Genomic DNA, 20,436 nt, shown 5'->3' with positions numbered 1-20,436 from the left:
AACCTGTGTCAAGATGAGCCCGGCCGACATCAACTCTTGATAAGATAAGAGTCCTCCGCTTCAAGATGTCCCCTCAAGCTAAGTTGTATTTTTTTGGTGTGTTTGAACCCTAGGCAAGTTTTTTCAAAAACGTCCTTAGCAGTAAAAAACAACGTCGAATCTAAAATTTAACTCTCAGGCCTTAAATTGTTTCCCTTTCCGTTCTTTTAAATCACCAGACAAACCTTAAGTTTTTTTTTTTGAATTTAAATGAACAGACTCTCAGATGAGGTTAAGATTTTTCTTATTGTGTTGTAATTGAATAAATTGATATTTAATCTGGAACCTCTTACAGTATGTTTTTTTTATATATTTAATATGAACTTTTCCTTTATATCTTGTATATGTTTTATGTTTTCGATCCTCTCACGGCGCGGTCCCGGAATGCAATTTTTTCACAACGCAAAAATGCTGTACACGTTTCACTATACGATCACTCCCTTTAACGGCAAGTAGTTTCATATTTAACATTTAACAATATAGGAATTTCAGATATAACATGGTACCTAGAAGTAAAACTATTTAACCTTGGTGTCGAAACTTTCTTTTAACATAACATTGGTCAAGATGTCTTTACCAGATAAGTAATTTTTTTTTTTTTTTTTTGGATTGAATTCTCACGGTAATCTATATAACACAACATAACTTAATATATATTCCTTAATTTTTTAGTTTCGACAAAGGCAAACTAACTGAGCTCAAATGATTCTGCATTATGACATTAATAAATTCATCACTTTTAAATATAGTGTTTTAGAAATATTTATAAACTTCATAACTATCCTACTTATTTCATTATGAAATGCTTCACGGCTAACACTTTATTTCTGAATAGTTATAACATGATCTGTAGTTTTTGAGTAGTATGTAGAAGATTTATGGTTTCACAGTAATGATGAATAATGTAAGATTTCAGTCGCATTGAGAGTTTTGGTCAATAGATGCATTCTAAAGCATGTAAAATTCAAATCTTTTTAATAATTTTCTTCTTATTTTATTTAAGAATTTTTGAGCATGTAATTAAATCATTTTAAAGCATGTAAAATTAATTTTTTATAAATTATGCTTACATATAAAGTTTCTTCATATTCTATTTAATATATTTTGAGGAAGCAAATCCGTAATATGCGAATTCGGCAATGAAACAATTTCCAGAATTACATAATAAGCTAATTTCACTTGAAAACAATTACCTGGTTGTAAAAAAACGGTCAATTTCAATAAAGATATGATTTCAAAATTGACCATTTTTTTGAATGGTAATTTAAGATTATTATTTTTAAATTGATTTTTTCCTTTTATAAAATGTACTTCAAAGAAATCTGCAACAAAACAATTCAGCACCTGTTATGAATATTTTAAACAGTCTCCAAAACTACAACTGGCAATATATGAAGGACAATTTGTTCATATAAACTTGGGATTTTTTATGACAAATTTACCATGAAAAGAAATTTGAGACTGACATTTTTAATTATCTTTATGACTTGTATAAAAATTTAAATTAACTATACTTTTATTAAAACATACCTTGTGAAAATAACTGCTATAATCTACTTCATTTAAATCAATTTGCAGACAAACTAAAAGATTTACAGCAGGAATTCTCAACCAGGAGGGAATTCCTTCTTGAAGGAGAGTTTCCATTTCAGAGGGTGAATAAGGTGAGCCTTTTATTTACCTGTTAATAATCTTATTTTATTTTATCCCCCTAACTATGCCACTCATCCTCACAATCAACAGGAATTTCACGACTTCTGCTTATAAATGTAGTCCAATTTTCCTCTGACAACTTACTATTGATTTGTCGAATTGTGCCAGATTGTAGTGACAGATTGCACCCCAAAGTTAAAGTAGTACAATATTAAGAAGTTGTTGCAGCGTTTCGATTGATCAATATCAGTACGCTGGCTGTGAAAAAATCATCGATGCCTTCATCTATCAAATTTTATCTATAAAACGTGTGACAAAAATATTTTTGTAGTCCTTCTTGGCAATGGGTCGGCTTCTGTATATACGGCAACAATTGAATATTTTAGCATTATAAAACTGAGGATAGTTATAGGAAGCTCATTGGTTAAAAAGCTATTTAATTAAAAATATACCTTCAACAAAATTAATATATATTTTTGCATAAACTATAATATGGTTTCCTGTCTAATATTATAAGATATCTTACTTTTGACTGTCACATTGTATTTGCAAGAAGCAGAGATCTCGAGCTCCGTATCAAAGGCATCACATACATTGATGTAATTTCCAGCTGGCAATGTTTTATTTAATGAACATTGTACTTTCGCCTTACTCCCTTTCAATGATGACTTGAATTTTGGAGGTTTCAAATTCACAAATGTTCTATTGTTCTTTAAGATGAATGTTTGGGGTAGGCATGCATCCCTTACTGGGTGAGGAGGTATGACTCCTACAATGGAAAATCATTTAATAAAATTAAAAACCATGTAAAATTATATCTGAAAAATAAACAGAAATTACGCTACCCTATAACCTGGGTCATAACAAACAGATCACACATAAGTAGGAAAGCTAAGAAAGCATGTAATATGCTTCATACAGCGAATTTATAAGATAAAATCCTGTTACACATAATATACTGGTTACATTTTATAATGGTATTTCCCAGTTCAATAAAGTATTTATTAACTATCAAATTACAATATTTGAAATCCAGAATCTACAGAACTTCGGGAATTAAAAAATCATTTCGTCTTTTATTCATGTCCGACTTTTTTTTTCACATTATCTGCATACATCATACAGTACGTACCAATGTCATCGTGGTTAATGTTATCGTTCGAGTACAGTTATCGAATTCTCTATAGTTATCGAGTAGTTAATCGAATATAGTCACCGATATGGCAAAATCTCTCTCATTTACGCACGAAAATATGAAAATACATCGCTGGTAACATTAATCAAATAATTTAATAACATTAATCAAAATACTGCAGAATGCATGTTTTTAAACTGAAATAAAATCGTCAGATGATAGATAAAATCGCCAAATAAGATTGAAATAAGGTAACGAAATCACAATGGATTTCATGATCAATATGATGAGGAAGGAGATTTTTCCTCCATCATATTAATCACCAAATAGCAGAGAAAAGTCGCCAAGCAGCTTAGTTTTTTATTTAAAAATACCATGCACACTACGCAAAGTAAATACGACAGTTCTATGGGCCGATTGATGAAATTCAATTTGTGTTTTTCATATCTGCAAAGAGTGATTTAGAATATGTATTAGAGATATATAGAGCATTGTTCTAATATAGCTATTTTGACACACAATCGGACTTTTTCTAAAATGACATGGCACTTTTATTCCATCTTTCGATTCTACGACTCAAATGATGCCAAAGTGCCAAGTTTTGTAAAAATTGCACGAGTGATTTTTAAAATTTTACCTCCTCCATGTTAATTAAATTTGGCATATATTTATTAATATATCCTTTTTTTATTAAACATTTTCGATTCTTCATTTCACATTTCAAAATTTATTTTCTTTCCAAATAAAATTCAACTATTTTTATAATTTATTTTTAAAATTTGTATTTTTATATAATTTGTATGTATTTTTCGAAACAAAATTTGAATTATAACCTGTAACATTTTCATCGTTATCTTATAGTAGATATATTCCTAAGCATACCTACAAAAAATTAAGTGTTTTTTTTATTCAACATTTCCTACGATATACGTGAATTTACATATTAGCCCGTTTTGAAATTTAGCATATTTGTTATAAGCGATAACAACGCCAAATTCGGTTTACGCACTTTGTTAAAATTATTTGAAAGTATGAACGATGATTTTTTTTCCGCTTCTCTACAATAAAAAAAGGAAAGGAAAACAGGTTGCTATAAATTATGAATTTCCCCAAGTAAATTATTCTTGGCGTAAACAGAAGAAATGCGCCAAGATAAATTTTGAAATTTCTCCATAAATTTCTCACCAAAAATTACAAAATTTAATATCTAAGCATAATTTGAATCTAATATCCGAAATATGGGAAACATTAGTATTTTATTTCAGAAAAAGTCCGATTTTTTTGTCAAAATACCTATATTAGACCAATGGCTATATATAAATTTAATACATATCCTAAGTCGTGCCTTTTTTTTCCGCAGTGTACAAAGGAATGTGTTTCTTAAGCTCCATGAAGATCGATTGAATTAATCAGAATGACCGAATTACTGAGAGAAATTCTAAACGACTTTGCTATTTTGTACCAAAATATATGCGAAATGTCTTTTGCGTGAAAATATCTAAGAGGATTCAAATAGCGGTATCAATGACAGAAAAAGATATCCTCCAGCCGTTTTCTGACAGAAATCCAAGAACATCATGTGGTAAACTTTCTGAAGAAGAAAATGACAAAGTTGATGAATTTTCCTACAAACTCTCAGATGACGGATGCCAGACAAAACAAATATTAATTATGTTTGCATTAAATTAGTTAACTTCTATTGATATTTTGAACGATATTTTTCTCATCACTTAAATGTTATCATTGGATTAATGTTACCAAAATCCTCCTTGACAAATGCAATCGTGTTAATCGTCACCTACGTAATGAACATTAATTATAGTAAGTGGTAGATTTGAATGCATATGGCTCTATTAATGAATCTGGAAACAAATGTATTTATCAACATATGTCTGTTTGATATGCTTGAATTTTTTTACTTTTACAAATAATACAGGGTTAGCATAAATGATTCGTTTTGAAAAGGCCATATTTTAAAAAATATTTCACATACACACATGAAAGGAACCACAAACTCATCAAGTGTTACACAATTTCAGTATGTGACTTTTCGGTGACACGACACACGTCCAGACGATAATCGAGCTCATTATATAGATTTTGTAGCATTGGTGTGCATATGTTCGTCTTGTCAATTGAGCAGATATTTGGAATATTACACACACACACACAAAAAAAAAAAAAAAAAAAAAATACTGTGTGGAAGATTTTGCATCAACGTTTGCACTTTAAAGCGTACCATGTGTATCTCCTGCAACAATTAAACCCGGAGGATTATGTCCGCCAATTATATTTTTGCATCAACATGCAGGAAGTTTTGAAGGACGAAATCCGGAAAACTTGGTGAAACTTGGTGAACAAGTTAACTTGTTGAGTTTGTGGTTGTTTTCATATATTTCTCATGTGTGTACGCGAAATACTTTGAAACCAGAACCTTTTCAAATTGAATGAATCGGTTATGCTGTATTAACATCCATATATCTGTGTATATGCAGTTCATGTTTTCAGTATACCAGTTATCTCTTTTGCCTGCTACAGAATATTTCTACAGTGCATACTCTGTATTGCTGGTATTTGTCTCGTAGTTTTGGATTTTGAGTTTACAACGTGGAGATGATATTTAGTTTCTATGTTTCTGTAATTGTATGAGCACAGGCAGCAAACATATTTAACTGTGATTTCTTATTATGTGAGGTATCCTAGTTGGTGGAACTACATAACACAGGCGGCAACCTTCAATGCCAAAATGTGCCAAAATAAATCAAGATCGACATGACATATCTTGAGGGAAAATTCTTACGGGCTTGCATTTATATTGATCACTGCTATTTCATCACGTGCAAATATGTAAGAATTGTTTTGGAAGTCAAACAACAAAAATCAGCGTTATATTTTCAATTTAACGCTGATTTTTGTTGTTTGACTTCCAAATGAATACTTGCTCGGCGTCTTATTGTGTCTTAATTACGTAAGCATATTTGGAAACAGCAAACGTTTATGGAAATTCTGCCACCATTAAATAATGACTTCACAATAATGAAATAACTAGCAGCATACTTTTGCAAGATGGTTCCATAATTGGCTTCCAAACGAGTTTTGAGGTACACCGCCTGACACGCCTCCTTCTTTGGCTCTTAGGGATAGTAAAGCCTTCTTCACAAACATATTTACATGTTGTGCGTGGAGAATATAATCCGTTCAGTTGAAGATCACAGTCAAGTGAAGCGTGAGGAATCACAGGTAATGGTTGACAAGATCTTTCTAAAATATTAAAAAATATTTATTAACTTCAAATTTTATAAATTAATAATCAATTTACAGGAAAGCATAAAAAAATTCACGAGCAGTAATAATACTTTCCTTACATGTTTTTTGTTAGCTACTCGTCCGCAAAAGATATATAACAAGGATTCTTTTTTTCTTTTCAAATTTTAATGAAAACACGCATTAAAGTTCAGTTATTTTCAATAATTAACCTAAAATCTGAGTATAATGGTATGCAGTTTGATTTGTCTAGAAATTTATAGCTATATTATTAAAAAATTATCTCGCAATTCAGGTGAAGGATTCAAGGTAATTTCTGCATTAAGGATTGGGCATTTTTATGCATACAATTGCTGTTTCCTAGCAAGAAGGACTGTTTTCATGCAAGATTTCTTAAAGAACTGCCTGAGAAAAAACTACCAGTATATTATAGCTTTAGTTATTTCCTGAAAATATCATTAACTGTAATTCTTAACATAAAAAGTATTCCTTCTGAGCCTATTTTATTGATTTTTATTTTAATACAGCTACTAACAAGAAAAATGCGCTCATATTTCGAAATATATTTACGTTATTAATATCTTCAAATTTCTTAGGTTTCAATTTTTTTATATCTCATAAATGCCTTCTTATATTCAATTTATAATAAAGCACCTTATAATTCCTTATTAATCTGTTAACAATTTATACAAAATATATAACTCTAATATATTAGTAAAGAATAATCAATTTCGTATATTTAATAGATAAATTTCATTAATTGTAATAATTATTAAATGTAATAATTAACAGAAGTTTCCGATTATAAGATATACCATTAATAATTATTTAGTCAACTGCAAACGTTTCTAAAATTTCCCTATTTGATTTAACATTATTAAACTTATACAGTAAAATATTTAGTTTTTAAATTGTTGTTCCAACATCTGCTAGTAGATGGCAGCACCACACCGTTATAGTATACGCTTAATAGGTTATTCGCGTTGAATAAAAAAATTCAGATTTTGAGGTGTGCTTATCTTAAAGTTACTACTTGTTGCTTTAAATTGTTGTAATGTATTAAAACTGTTTCAGAGTTTCATTATACTTTCATTTATTTATATAATTTTGTAAAGCGAGTTTCATGTGTAAAGCAGTACTAACCTTTCACAGTTACTGAATATGAGCATGAACCAGTGCTATTAGTGGCTTCATCATAAGCTGAGCAGAGGTTGATGTAAGTTCCAGGAACTATCTCGCCGCTGTATGTACAATTTGCATGAAGAAAAGTTTTAGCTGAATTCTTACTTCTTGTGACAACAAATCGTGGGGACTTCAATTTTACAGTTCCTCTTCGTGTTGCAATCAAAGTTCTGTTTTTACAGTCTCTCAAATACGGTCTTGGTGCTCTTCTTTCTAAAATAAAAAAAAGTAACTTAGAAAACTGTTTGAAAAAATTGAAAAACAAATAAGATCTGCTAGTGTTCAGACAAGCAGAAAAATTACTTTCCATTAACCTAATTCAAACTTACAGAATATATTTCTAAGAGCAAACTACGTCAGATAGCAAAGAATGAAGTGATTATATTAGGTTTCTTTCGATGCAGAAGACGTGAAGAATGTGAATTCTAACACCGAATTCGAACTCCAAACCTCCCAATTACGCGTCGGACGTGATTCTAGTTGCACCACAAAGGCATGCTGAAAGAAGGAAGAAAATACCTTATGTGCTTCTCCTATAGGGCAACTGGATATGAGGAGATCCAGTCGGCCAGTCGGTAGTGAAGAATTATCGTCTATCACGTTTTAGTTCGGTCGCCACTTGTAGAGTCTTACTTGATCTGTTAATGTTTGTACAGTCATTAGGTTGTTTTTGAAGCGGGAAACGTGAAACATGTGCAATGCCCCTCGCCCAGACTCGAGCCTGGACCTCCCGAATACGCGCCTAGTGTGCTAACCGTTACACCACAACGGCATGCTGAAGAGAGGGAAAAAATACCTGATATACTCCCCCTTTTAAATGGCGACTGGGGATTAGGGAAGCCAAATCCTGGTGGTAAAGAATCATCATCCACCACCTTTTAGTTCGGGCGCCACTGTAGAGACATTAAGTTTTTCTAAGCAGGAGATGAGAAAAATTAGCAATGCCCTCACCGAGTCTCCAACCTAGACCTCTCGAATATGACCCGAGCGTTACACCACTAAGGCATGCTGAAGAGAGGGAGAAAATACCTTATATGTTAATCCTTCCAAAAACGGTGACATATGTGAAGAGAATTATCATTATGTCTGAAACAAGGGCAAAGTTTTGAAAAGATTTAAATACCCATTTTTATTTAAGCAGAATTTGAACACAAAGGCACGTTCTTGTGCAACGATGGCAGCCACAGCGTGTGGTGATGCAATTAAAACAGAAAAGTCAAAGTAGTGAGAGACTACATAATTGAATATTACTAGGTGGTGGCTCAAACGGAGCATCAAAGTGTCGGCAGCGACAGATTGCATAGCCGAAAAATTACAGCTATCCGAGAAGGCAGGAAACTAACACGTAGCCAGAAACGAGAACGCAGGAAACTAACACGCGAAACCAGAAATATAATAAGTTCCGCCTTAAAATCCAAAAATAAATCTTACTTTAAATACTGGCTACACATTTGCATTCTGGTTAGGCATGCGAAATGTAAACATTATAGTAAAGACGAATCATATAATATCTGGTTAATTTAAAAATTAAATTTGCAAAGTTCTGGCAGGCAAAAGTGCTAGTAAGTGGCAGCATTTGTTTAGTATGCATAGTTAAATTTTAGATTTCACAGCATTAGTTGATGTTAGTAACATATTTAATCAAGTTATTATTTTAATTTTGTGGGACAAGAACGATAGTATGAAGTTAAGGAAGTAATGAAATAAAACAATGTGAACTGCATTATACCTTCTAAACATGTACTACATAGTTGAGATAATCCATGTGTTTCATGGTCTACCGCTTTCGCAAGTCATTGTATGTGCAGAATTATTCATCTCTGTTGGTATCTCTCAATTTTGCTTGCTTTCAGTATGAGGGATAGATATACTCAATGCAAGTGTATATATATATATATATATGTATGAACATATATTTGCAAGTTTCTTCCATTAAATCGAATTTTTCCAGCTTTCATTAAATTATAAATTTCCGAGAATGATTGCTAACGCAGACAATATGGTTGGCAGGGAAATTGATTGTACAAGCTATTACATTTCAATTTAAAGCCTATTTAAATGATTACTGGAATATGCAAAGCTCTCCAAGGCTATCTGGAATAAGATGCCTTCGTGGAGGACTTTCTAAGAGAAATCGGCTTATATTCATATTACATATCAGGAAACTATGGAAAACCAACCATGGACCCAGCCCACTCACCTGGGTTCGAACCCAATACGAAGCATACATTCCCAGTCATTAAATTATTTTTACATATTAGAGACATTTAAAATCTGTAAGCAAAACACAACTAGCACAAGAACGTTCAGTGCAAGTGCTTCACAAACGTGTCGGGAACGTTAAAATTTAAAACATTTAAACATTTAAAATCACTAAAAAACTGGTGCGATACTTTGTAGGTACGAGCTGCCAAGCGTCTGCCTAGAAAATCCCATACATGCTCGATGGGATTGAGATCCGGAGATCGTGCCGGCCAATCCATACGTTCAATATCCTCACTCTCTAAGAGCTGTTCGGCAGCTACTGTGCGATGACATGGTGCATTGTCGTCTATGAAAAGGAACTGCGGACCCATAGCGCCTCTAAAAAGACGCACATATGGAAGAAGAATCTCGTTACAATAACGGGTCCCGTTGACTGAACCTGCGTCGAAGATGTGAAGGTCTATACGATTACCAAGCATGATACCGCCACCTCCATACCTGTCCCTTTCAATGATGTTCGAGGGATGATTGCGGCTTCCCCGCTCTCTCCAGATGAGTATGCGATGAGAATCGCTACTCAGACTGAATCTGCTCTCATCTGTAAAGAGTACTCGTCCCCATTCATTGTCTCTCCAATTCCAGTGTTCCCGGCGCCACAGAGAACGCATTCTCCGATGGGCAGGCGTTAGAGGTACACACCGTACAGGGCGTCGTGCAAACAGACCACCACCGTGCAGTCTTCTGGCCACGGTAAAACGCGATATCGGTCGTCCAGTCGCCTGTGTCGTGTGTCTAGCGATTTCTCCCGCTGTCTGCCGCCTGATTCTTCTGACCTGTATGGCAATATACTGGTCATCTGCAGGTGTGGTTTCTCGTGGACGACCACTACTAAAACCCCGGATAGCTGTTCCTGTAGTTTGAAATTGTCTCCAAAGTCGTGAAACGATGCTGTGAGCAATTCCGAACTCTGCAGCCACACTTGTCACACTGCAGCCTTCCTCCAACTTTCCAATGATTCGACCTCGGGTAAAAGCATCCAGATGTCGTCTAACAGATTGATTATTCGCCATTTCTCGCTGAGGCAGCAACTCGGTGTGATTTTAACTGCTATACGGGGTGCAATCTCTTTGCCAGAAATACTGATCTTACACCGACAACATGCTTTATACTACTCAGACACTGCCCCCATTACGTCTACCTGCATATCTGCGCATGTGCTACCGTACATCACCTTACTTAATCTCCTGATTGGTCTTTCTGTCCGCTCTGCCTCTTCGTTCAGCTGATATGCTAATTTTTCGACTTCTCCCTTAATTTTTTTTGCACACCAGTGTATGTATAATTTACAAAGCACATTCAGTTTATAGGGCAACAGCATTTTACATCCTTGTACGAAGTAAAAAGGAAGAATAGCAATCGCGAAAAATTTCAGGTATCATATTTCAACGAAAATATCGACTTTGACCACTATCGAATACAAATTAATGATGTTTTCGCGTGACATCTGTACGCAAGAACAGAATAAAGGACTCTTTCTCCCCCCAAAAAAATATAAAACCGATTTAAAATAAATTCTAAAGAGAATTTTTTGTGGCGTCTGTGCGTACGTACATACATACATATCTTGCATAACTCAAAAATAGTAGCCTCGGAACTTTTAAATTTTATATATAGGACTGATATAACATGTAGATGTGCACCTCGTATTTTGGTTGCAATCGGCTGCACCGAACGTATATAAATATATATATATATATATATATTTATATACGTTTGGTGCCTGCCATAATTAACTGTTTTTGGTAAGTCTATTGTTGAGAACTGTTTATGAAAATTGCTTTTCCAAATTGGAGTCAATCCCAATGTCTTACAAATTTCATACAAATTTTGCAGTTCAGTTAAAACTTTTGTGATATTATCGTTTTTCCATTTATACTTTATTCTGCAGCATGTTATAAAAGTACCTTATTATATAGAGGATTCTTTATGATGGCTTCCAAAGTATCTACTTTAAATATACACTACTGTATTCCTTACGGCATTTGTCTTAAGTACTCAGTGTTATGTAGGAACCTTATAATTTCCAGCTAAAATTAGAAAGCGAATCGAGTACCTTATTTCAAGTCAGGATTCTCTTCCGATGTCTCTGCATTGCACTAAAACAGGGGTTCTCCACAAGGAAGGGATTCTACTCTGGGGAAATTAGTTTTAAGAGAAACGCATGCAGCTTTTTATTTAGCTTCAGTTTCAGTTATGAATATTAAAAACTACTTTTATTCAAGTTTTTGTTATTTATAAACCTTTTTACACCTTTTTCTTATTTAACCCTTTGCGGCACAGTGTGTCCGGTCTGGACACGCCTAAATATTTCCTTCTGTACTCACAGAAAAATTGAATGAAAAAGTATTCATGGGTTACTATAGGTTCCTCTGAACCTTTTTTTATTTATAGCTTATGGCAGCTCAACACAAACCAGTTCATATATTTTAGCCATGTTAGTTTTTTAAGACCTTGATTTTTCAAAGAAATCTTCCAGATTTTTTAGGTTATAAAAGGAATTATTTGAAAAGAAATTTCTATGTTATTTTTTGGCTGTATGCTAATCTCCTTATTCTATATTAGTTTTAAATTTTGACCTTGAAATCTTGCCTAAAATCAAGCGGCGAACCCTAGGTGTGCCCAGACCGGGCTCACCGATAATCTAGGACAACTGAGAGTCTATATTCTTTGTTTCTCTGCATCTCATCGGTCAGTTGATTGATAACATTGCTCGTTTCAGCACTGTTTTCGAAGCTCTATTCAATCAGGGTGCCACTTTGGGCACATCCACAGAATTAAAACGATAAGTGCTATCTTCACAAAATTTTACTTGTGCACTCGTGTAGGCCTAATTAGACTGCCTACTTTTTTTTTTAAATCAAAACTCCGACTTTAAAAGGTAGCGTGACGGGTAGGGTTAATTTAGAGAACATATTAAAAATAAGCAAATTTTAAATAACTGTATAGGTATTTTTCAGTTTTACAAAGGAGGGAGATGTGATCGTTCAGCATTTAGGAAAGGGGTGCATGAGGGAAAAAAGATTAAGAACCACTGCCGAAGAACTTTGTTACAAGCCAAGATGAGTATTTATTCCAAAATAAGAAAAAAAGTGTATGTCGGCGTTCCCTGCTCATACATCAAGCTTGCTAGGTAGCCTACTGTACAGGGAAGCTATTTGGATAGAATAAATATACATATATCTTTCCTGGTACGATCATTTTCTCATAGGTATAGTTTACCATTTGTGGCCTTATCCTTCGGACCAGCAAGTTTGTACATATACATCAAAGAACATTATTTGAGACGTCTTTAAGAAAATATATATACATGCTTTTTGCAATATATTCAAGAAATTAGAATAATATTTTAAAAGTATATAAATCCAGGTACTTAGTAAGCAAGGACATTCTGGGATTTAAATCAAGAAAATACCTCTTTCTGAATACAGTTTTGGGAAATTTGTCGTTCTTACTGAAGCCCCCTGCCGATCTGAGGTAAAAGGGAGTTCCATATAAAGAATGCTATTTATTTCTATAACCATTGTTTTACTGTATTAATCGAATAGAAATAACGATTCTGACTTGAGTTGTCTTTAGCTTAAAAATTTGGCAGAATAGTAGCAGAATACCAATTTGCACATGGTATCGAATCCACGTCTTTTTTATTAGCATCATTTTAAAATGGTAATTTATTTCAAGTCTGCAGTAAGGTTACTTTAGCTAGTTTAATTCCTGTAAGTTTATAAGAATTTCAGGGTTAGTTTCCAGTTTGAGTTAAAAAAAAAAAATATGGAGGAATATGAAAAAGGTAAAAACGATCGAAAGGTGGTACTCAACTTCATCCAGGCTTACATAAGTTTACAGAAAATTGAGGAGTTTCTTTGTGATCGAAATAGAAGCTATAAACGGACTGTAAAAACGTTTTGAAAGTCTCAAAAGTTTGTATTTTTAACCCCTTAACTGCAGCGGAAAATGTACAAGATTCATTTCACAGTGCCACGGTTTTTCACACAGGCGCTCGTAGTTATGCGACTTATTGGGGGAAGTGCAAGTTTTACTTTTTAAAACTGTTTATTTTCACAAAATAAAGAATAAAAGAAAAAAAATGAATGCACAAAATTTAATGTTTTGAGTAAAAGTATAATGAAAACATGTAAGTATAATAAAAATGATGTTTTTATAATAAAAAAGATCCTTAAAATGGAGTTTTGATCAATTCATTTTTAGACCAGTAAAATGTAATATCAGGTTTCAGTGTTATACCTTGTGAATTCAGTATGCCTAAAAAAAACATATATTTCTTCTGAACTGGTTGAATGCCAGGATTTTGTTCTTGATTTTTCGTTTGCAAGGTGTTGGTTCACATACTCGTCTACAAAACGGTTAGTTTCAGTAACAGTGTGAAGCTAAAGCAGTTCATCAAAAAAGTTTCAAAAAATATAAATGGGTTTGAAACATCCGTTATATCTTTCTTTATTCCTGGAACCTACTACAAAAAGTAAACGAAATCCGAGGACACGGAATAAAAAAATACGTTTTACCTAAACAACATCAGCCAATATTGCGCAGTCATTACTTTCACCGCTTTAGACACATCTCTCTCTCCAGTTTCTTCCCACACTTTTCTGAAACAGTATCCTCCTTCGCATACTTTGTCAAGGTCCTTGTGGTGTTGCATTCCAAAGCTTTGCGAATAATTTTACGGGTAGCAGCGCAAAGCAAATGATAGTATATTGGAAGGGCGTATAACCTGATACTACACTTTGCGCCCGGGGCAGTTAACGCATCGGCTGAGCAAGGCGTATATATACGCCCGGGGCAGTTAACGCATCGGCTGACCAAAGCGTATGTATACGCCCGGAGCAGTTAACGCATCGGCTGAGCAAGGCGTATATATACGCCCGCGGCAGTTCAGGGGTTTTAATTAATGCAAAATTTAGCCAAGTACCAAAAGACAGTATACGAATGTTTTTTACAAAATATAGTATATTTACTACGAAAGTATAAACGTCATTCATTTACAGCAGGTTATTTCTGTGGAATGTATAATAATTTCTCTCCTTAATGCTTTGTTGCATTCATTGCTTTTCTCAATCCACCCACTGAAAAACGATAAATCGAGAGTTTGATTCTCGAAGCTTTATTGTAAACTATTGTTAATGAATTTGGCTAAGATTCATATACAATATATTATACTGATAATATATAATATTATACTGAAAATTGTTCTTCACGAACCTTACACTCATTTTTCCGTATTTAGTAAGCCTATTTGACTATTGACATAACTCCAGATTATGACTTAATGAAGTAGAATCAAATGTATCTTTACAGATAAGAAATTACTACTCTGCTGGATTTAAGGTAAATGTTAAGGCAACAAACATTTTAGAGGAAAAAATTACATTCGCTGAAACAAATTGCATTTACATTGGAGATGAAATGTGTGTTAAAAATATCATGCAGATATCATGCAATCCTGATTTCATCACATATTTTCTAATTAAAATCCGTCTATTATTTTTAACTTTCGTTAAATTCAAGAGACTGGAAAAATAATTTAGTCAAAGACAGATGTTGTTGTGATGAATATTTCCACACAAATGATCGCTGATGTTTTCTCATTTAGTGCAATACTCTGTTGAAAGTTTGTTATTCATGGCAAAACGTTCATGCTTTTATCAGCCTTTTTACAATCAGCAGCAGTTATATCTCATTACGTTTTAAAGTTACGTTCTTATGATTTTATTTATTAATAAAAAATCTAAAAGTTTTCATATTTCATATTAAGTCCAAAGGTGCCTTTTTTTTTAACGTTTTGTGTGTTGCCCTTATTTATTAAATATACTGTTCTTTGCACTTAAACCATAAAATTCAGTTCAATAGCAATATTGCAAAATAATTTTTAAATGAGCATATCTTTAGCATTTCGGATACACAGTCTCGCGCACTGGAGATAAGATTTTTTTTTCCGTACAGTTGTACAGACATTAGGTATTTTTTGGAAGCAGGAGTCATGAAAAATGAGCAACGCTTTCGCCAGGAATCGAACCACAGACATATGCAATACGCGCCCAGCATGCAGACCACTACACCACGAAGGCACGCTAAGAAGACTGGAGAAATACCTTATACAGTATTTCCGTTGCTCGCTTTGAAATTGCTGAGTTTGTTATTCAAAGTTTCCTTAAAGTGTTACAAAATATGAAATCGTTACTAAAACGAATTCCAAATTCCAAATTAAGTTTTCCTGATTCCTATATTCGGTGGAGGATTACGTTATGCAAAATTGGATGGCTCTAGGTATCGTTGTTTTATCACAATGCGAGAAATATACATACATTTATTCAGATTCTTTATTGTTTAATTTCTTTAAATATAACACAGGGATTTAATATTTGGTGGCAACAGTTTGAAAATTGAACCGCCATTTAAAGTGAGTCAACGCAAAATGCCAAAACGAAATTAACAGCTGATCTCGGCAAATTGCTCCTTCGGGCTGAAAAAAGTGGGGGATCATTGTTAGCTCCACATGGCAAAGTAGCTGACTATCATTGTTAAGCTATCTTCGAAGTATCATAAGAGACTCATTTATGCTTTTAATTAATGAATTGCAAAGCATCACCTGGTGGCAGAAAGGTACTCAATCACTGGTTCACTAAGAGAAGTCTCAAATACCAATGGCAAAATAATGCTCAATGGACCACTTACGCATGGGGTTGGTAACAGATATTCTCCCGACCGGCAGTTCTTTGTTTTGCCCGGATACGAGATAGTGAAAAGAAAACAATAAATACTTGATGGAAAAGCTTTTCTTCAGATTGATATTAAAATGAATTTAAGAGAAAATGAATGTTTTCTTGGGAAGATAACACCACAGAAACAGTTACAAAGAGTGGGAAGCTGAAAATCCTTAAATTTTCAAAAAAAAAAAAATAATAATAATAATAATTTACTTGGAATTCATAATTACAGTAGCAAAAGGACAAGCCGGACACATATGATTAAAGTTCAAAAAGGCAATCTCTGTACATTACACGGGACATATTTTCGCTCTATGGGTACAGGACTACAAAGAAATCTGAATATCAAGTGATCAATATGTGAGTAATAAGCTGACATAGTTTTTTAAAAACAAAAATTATATTTTTCATTTTTATTGTTATGGCAAATCATACCAGGGCTATCTGCCTAACTTCGAGCGAGAGATAATTCCATGGAGGACCATCTAAGAGAAACTGGCTTGTATACACGCTGCAAGTGAGAAAAATCGCGAAAACGCCCGTGCAGCCGATTCATTTGTTGGGATTCGAATCCCAGACCGAACTACAAGTGTTCAGCTACTTTGACGCTCAAATCATTGAAATAGATAAGAGTTTATTTACGTAGAAAACACATAATACTTGACTCGTTTTACCGCCGCAATGGATTCTGGAAGGAATCTGCCAGGAAACGAAAGAAACCTTTTTAGTTACAGATGCTGGAGAGACAGTAAGTTATTTCGAAGCAGGAGACTTGAAAAATGAACAGCGCCCTCGTCGGCAATCGAACCACGGACCTCTGGAATATGCGTCCAGCGTGCAGATCACTACACTACGAAGGCATGCTAAGAAGGCGGGAGAAATACCTTATATACTCACCCTTTTGAAGGGCGATTGGAGATTTTAGGGGAACCAGTCGCCAAAGGTGTGGAGAATCATCATCCACCACCCTTTTAGTTCGGGCGCCCCTGTAGAAACATTAAGTTATTTGGAAGCAGGAGACTTGCAAAATGAGCAACACCTTCGCCGAGAATCTAACCACGGACCTCTGGAATACGCGTCCAGCGTGTAGACCACTACACTACAAAGGCATGCTAAGAAAACTGGAGAAATACCTTATACCCCCAGCAGGAGAGAAGAAAATAAATAAAAATGTTAAGGAATAACTTATTTATCTATTCACATTGTTGCTCCGGATGTAAAAATCAAGAACCAGAAGAAGCTGGATTTATGCACAAAAGGGTTAATCTTTTATGTAACATTCTTGACCCCAGTACTGGCGTACGTACGCGAAACGAAGAAAGAATGCGAGGATCCGCAAAATGGCATAACAAGAAGCACTGGGCCACAGCCTGTCAAAGCATTGAGTCACAGCCAATCCTGGAATCGTATTTAGCGGAATTTATGTAGTGTCCCGACCAGGCAAATAAAGAAAGCAATTGCTTTCAATCTATTCTTGAAGCGAAGTCTCCACCGGAAGAGAAAGAACATAAACTTGTTTGTAAAGAGATTTTTTAAGTGGTTTTCAGAAAAATACCTAACTAAAACTAAAATACGTAGCTAATAAATAATAAGCATGTATGAAATAAGTAACTTTTTCCGATTTAAAGTTATCATATTTTTCTTCTACAAAATATCTCCAAACTGCGCCAAGGTGATCGAGTTAATACGCAAGTACCCGCGATTCCTGTGACGTAAAGTAAAATGCTGAGCTTAAATCGAGAAAGGTCTTAGACCCATCGAGTATTAATTTATTTTCTCGTTATTAATAAAACGACTGTCGAATAATTTATCCCTGAACTCGAAGAACGCAGTTTTAAAAATTTGTAACAGCGCTATTTTCAGTGTTACATGCTATGCATTCTTTGATAACTGAAAACAATTTTATGATAACTGTCACATTTCTGAAAGAGAAAAATACGATATTTTACAAAATTCATACAGGTAATGATTCTAAAATTTGTTCTTATATTTCAGAATGCGTAACTTATTTTTGCTTAGCTAATGCCAGCAGTCTTTTGGGAATATTTTCGTCCGATTTAGAAAAAAACTATTATGACACTAGCGGAAATATTTGAGAGTAATGCATTTAACAACAGACAGAACGACACCGCTCTAACTCTTCTCTAATAATGATTAAAAAAATACGGTCCACACTCAGACATTTTTCATTCTGACGCGCTATGGAACCCACATACAAAATTTCGATAAAAAAATAAACTAATTCTTTCTCATTAAATCAGCAACAATGGTACGCAGTTTTTAATGATTTTCGTCTTTCTAATCAAATGGTCGTAAAAGCTCAAGTTCCATTCCATATTCAATGTTAGTCGATTCAACGTGGCAAACAATTCGTCATAATTGATCAAAAATCAACGCGAATAAACACAAAAACAGACATTCTTCTTTATATAGAGACATTCTGTAAAAATTACAAATTTTTATTAACAGACTCTACGATTTGAAAGCGCGCAGTAGCAACACCTTTCGAAATGAAGGATAATTATCTCCAAAGTGCGAAACTGTTGCCACTCGGAAACAATGAGTCTGAAAATGAGTGTTTTCAAAGATTTTAATTGGTATCTCGGCTGATTGAATTCGTACGAAGATGGGAATAGTTGAAATGGCTTCCGTCAAATTTTTAGACTCGTGAATGATATATTTAATGTTTGATAATGATATTTTTATTTCATTTTAGAAATTTTTTATTAACAAATTCTACCATTTAAAAGCGAGCAGTGGCAACACTTCTCGAAATAAAGCAGATTTTTATCTCCAGCATGCAAGACTGTTGACACTCGAAAAAATGAGAATGAAAATTAGCGTTTTCAGAGTTTTTAATTAGTATCTCTGGTTTTAAATACTTTTTCTTGGTGGGGGAGTCGGCGTCGACCTTTCCGAGGATCTAAAATAGAATTGTAAAGTTTGGTGACGGTAGCTACAGTAGTGACTGAGTTAATCGCGAACAAACAAACACACAGACATTCTTCTTTATGTATATATAGATACCGTATGTATATATAGATGTATGTATATATAGATAGATAAGCTAATTTGCTAACCTCAATAGATTAGTGTGGATAAATTAATTATTATTAAAGTATTAATTAAATTAGTTAAATTAGTGTGGATAATACTTTGAATAAAAACTTTATCAAACTCACCTTCCACCTCAATATAATAACTGCAAACAGTAGTAACTCTTAATTCCTTATCCGTGGCTTCGCAGAAATTGCGATGCACGCCTTTCGGTAGCTTCTTTCCCTGCAGCTCACAATTGGGGATTAGTAGATCGCCTTTCTCAGACACAAAGCTTGGAAGTCGATGAACTTCGACTTGAAAGGTTTGACCGACGCCTACAGCAACGGTCAGGTTGTGACAGCCAGACACTTGTTCCGGAGGCATGGCACCTGCAAGTCAGACATTTCTGTAATTTCCGGGATAGAACAAATAACGGTTGTCAATTAGAGCAAATAATACATCGAAGCCCTTAATTATTTGGGTATAATTGTCTGCTCTGCTACCGAATGTGAATAACTCAAAGGACACTGACTTTTGCATAATGATGTAAATCGTTTCTTTACCTATATAGAAAAGGGTTCAATTAATTATTTTCTGAACTTCGCGTATAAGCTCAATTATTTTAATTGCTACCTCAACGAAACTGGCAATAGTTTAGTTCCAAGAGAAAAAAAATTGCTATTGCTTGTTGTAAACAGATGTTTTAGTTTCTTCTAAACATCTTTTTTTGCAGAAATTATAAATAAGGGTTCATACAAAAAATAACTTTTTTGAAAAACCGGTTTTCGAATTCAGTATTTCCAAAAAAACCGGTTTTCGAATTTTTCTCAAAAAATAGAATAGGGAGAAATATTTTATTTTATTTACATAAAATAACAAGAACCGAAATCAATATCAAAGTCAAAATATTACAAGAATAAGAATTACGTATGCACATTACTCACACAAAATAGCGAAAACTCAAACAAAAATTTCAAATACAAGATTTATATTATTTTCACTAGTTTTAATTTCTTCTAAGAAAATAGGATTAAAAAAAAATAAAAAAAAAAAACTACTTACTGAATGGTGGCTAGATCTTGCTCTTATATTAGACACAAAACTGCCTGAAATTGAAAATACTTTTTCTCTAGCTAC

At 33.8% G+C, this 20,436-nt stretch overlaps 1 protein-coding gene across 2 annotated transcripts in view; it reads right to left on the bottom strand.

The window, feature by feature from the left end:
* LOC118181714 (uncharacterized) overlaps positions 1–20,436 on the bottom strand; it is a 307,120-nt gene that overhangs the window by 32,212 nt on the left and 254,472 nt on the right. For both annotated transcript variants that reach the window (XM_085814145.1, XM_085814146.1), the window contains exons 10-13: positions 19,443–19,688; positions 7,235–7,486; positions 5,885–6,088; positions 2,219–2,461 (exon numbers count right to left, since the gene is read on the bottom strand). In XM_085814145.1, the coding sequence (XP_085670271.1) occupies positions 2,219–2,461; positions 5,885–6,088; positions 7,235–7,486; positions 19,443–19,688 (945 nt within the window). The remainder of the gene's footprint in view (positions 1–2,218; positions 2,462–5,884; positions 6,089–7,234; positions 7,487–19,442; positions 19,689–20,436) is intronic.

This window comes from Stegodyphus dumicola, chromosome 3 (assembly GCF_044657685.1).
Source record: "Stegodyphus dumicola isolate Sdum_Otavi_A_Nest chromosome 3, ASM4465768v1".
NCBI classification, from domain to species: Eukaryota; Metazoa; Arthropoda; class Arachnida; order Araneae; family Eresidae; genus Stegodyphus; species Stegodyphus dumicola.
This window is presented reverse-complemented; position numbering and strand designations above follow the sequence as displayed.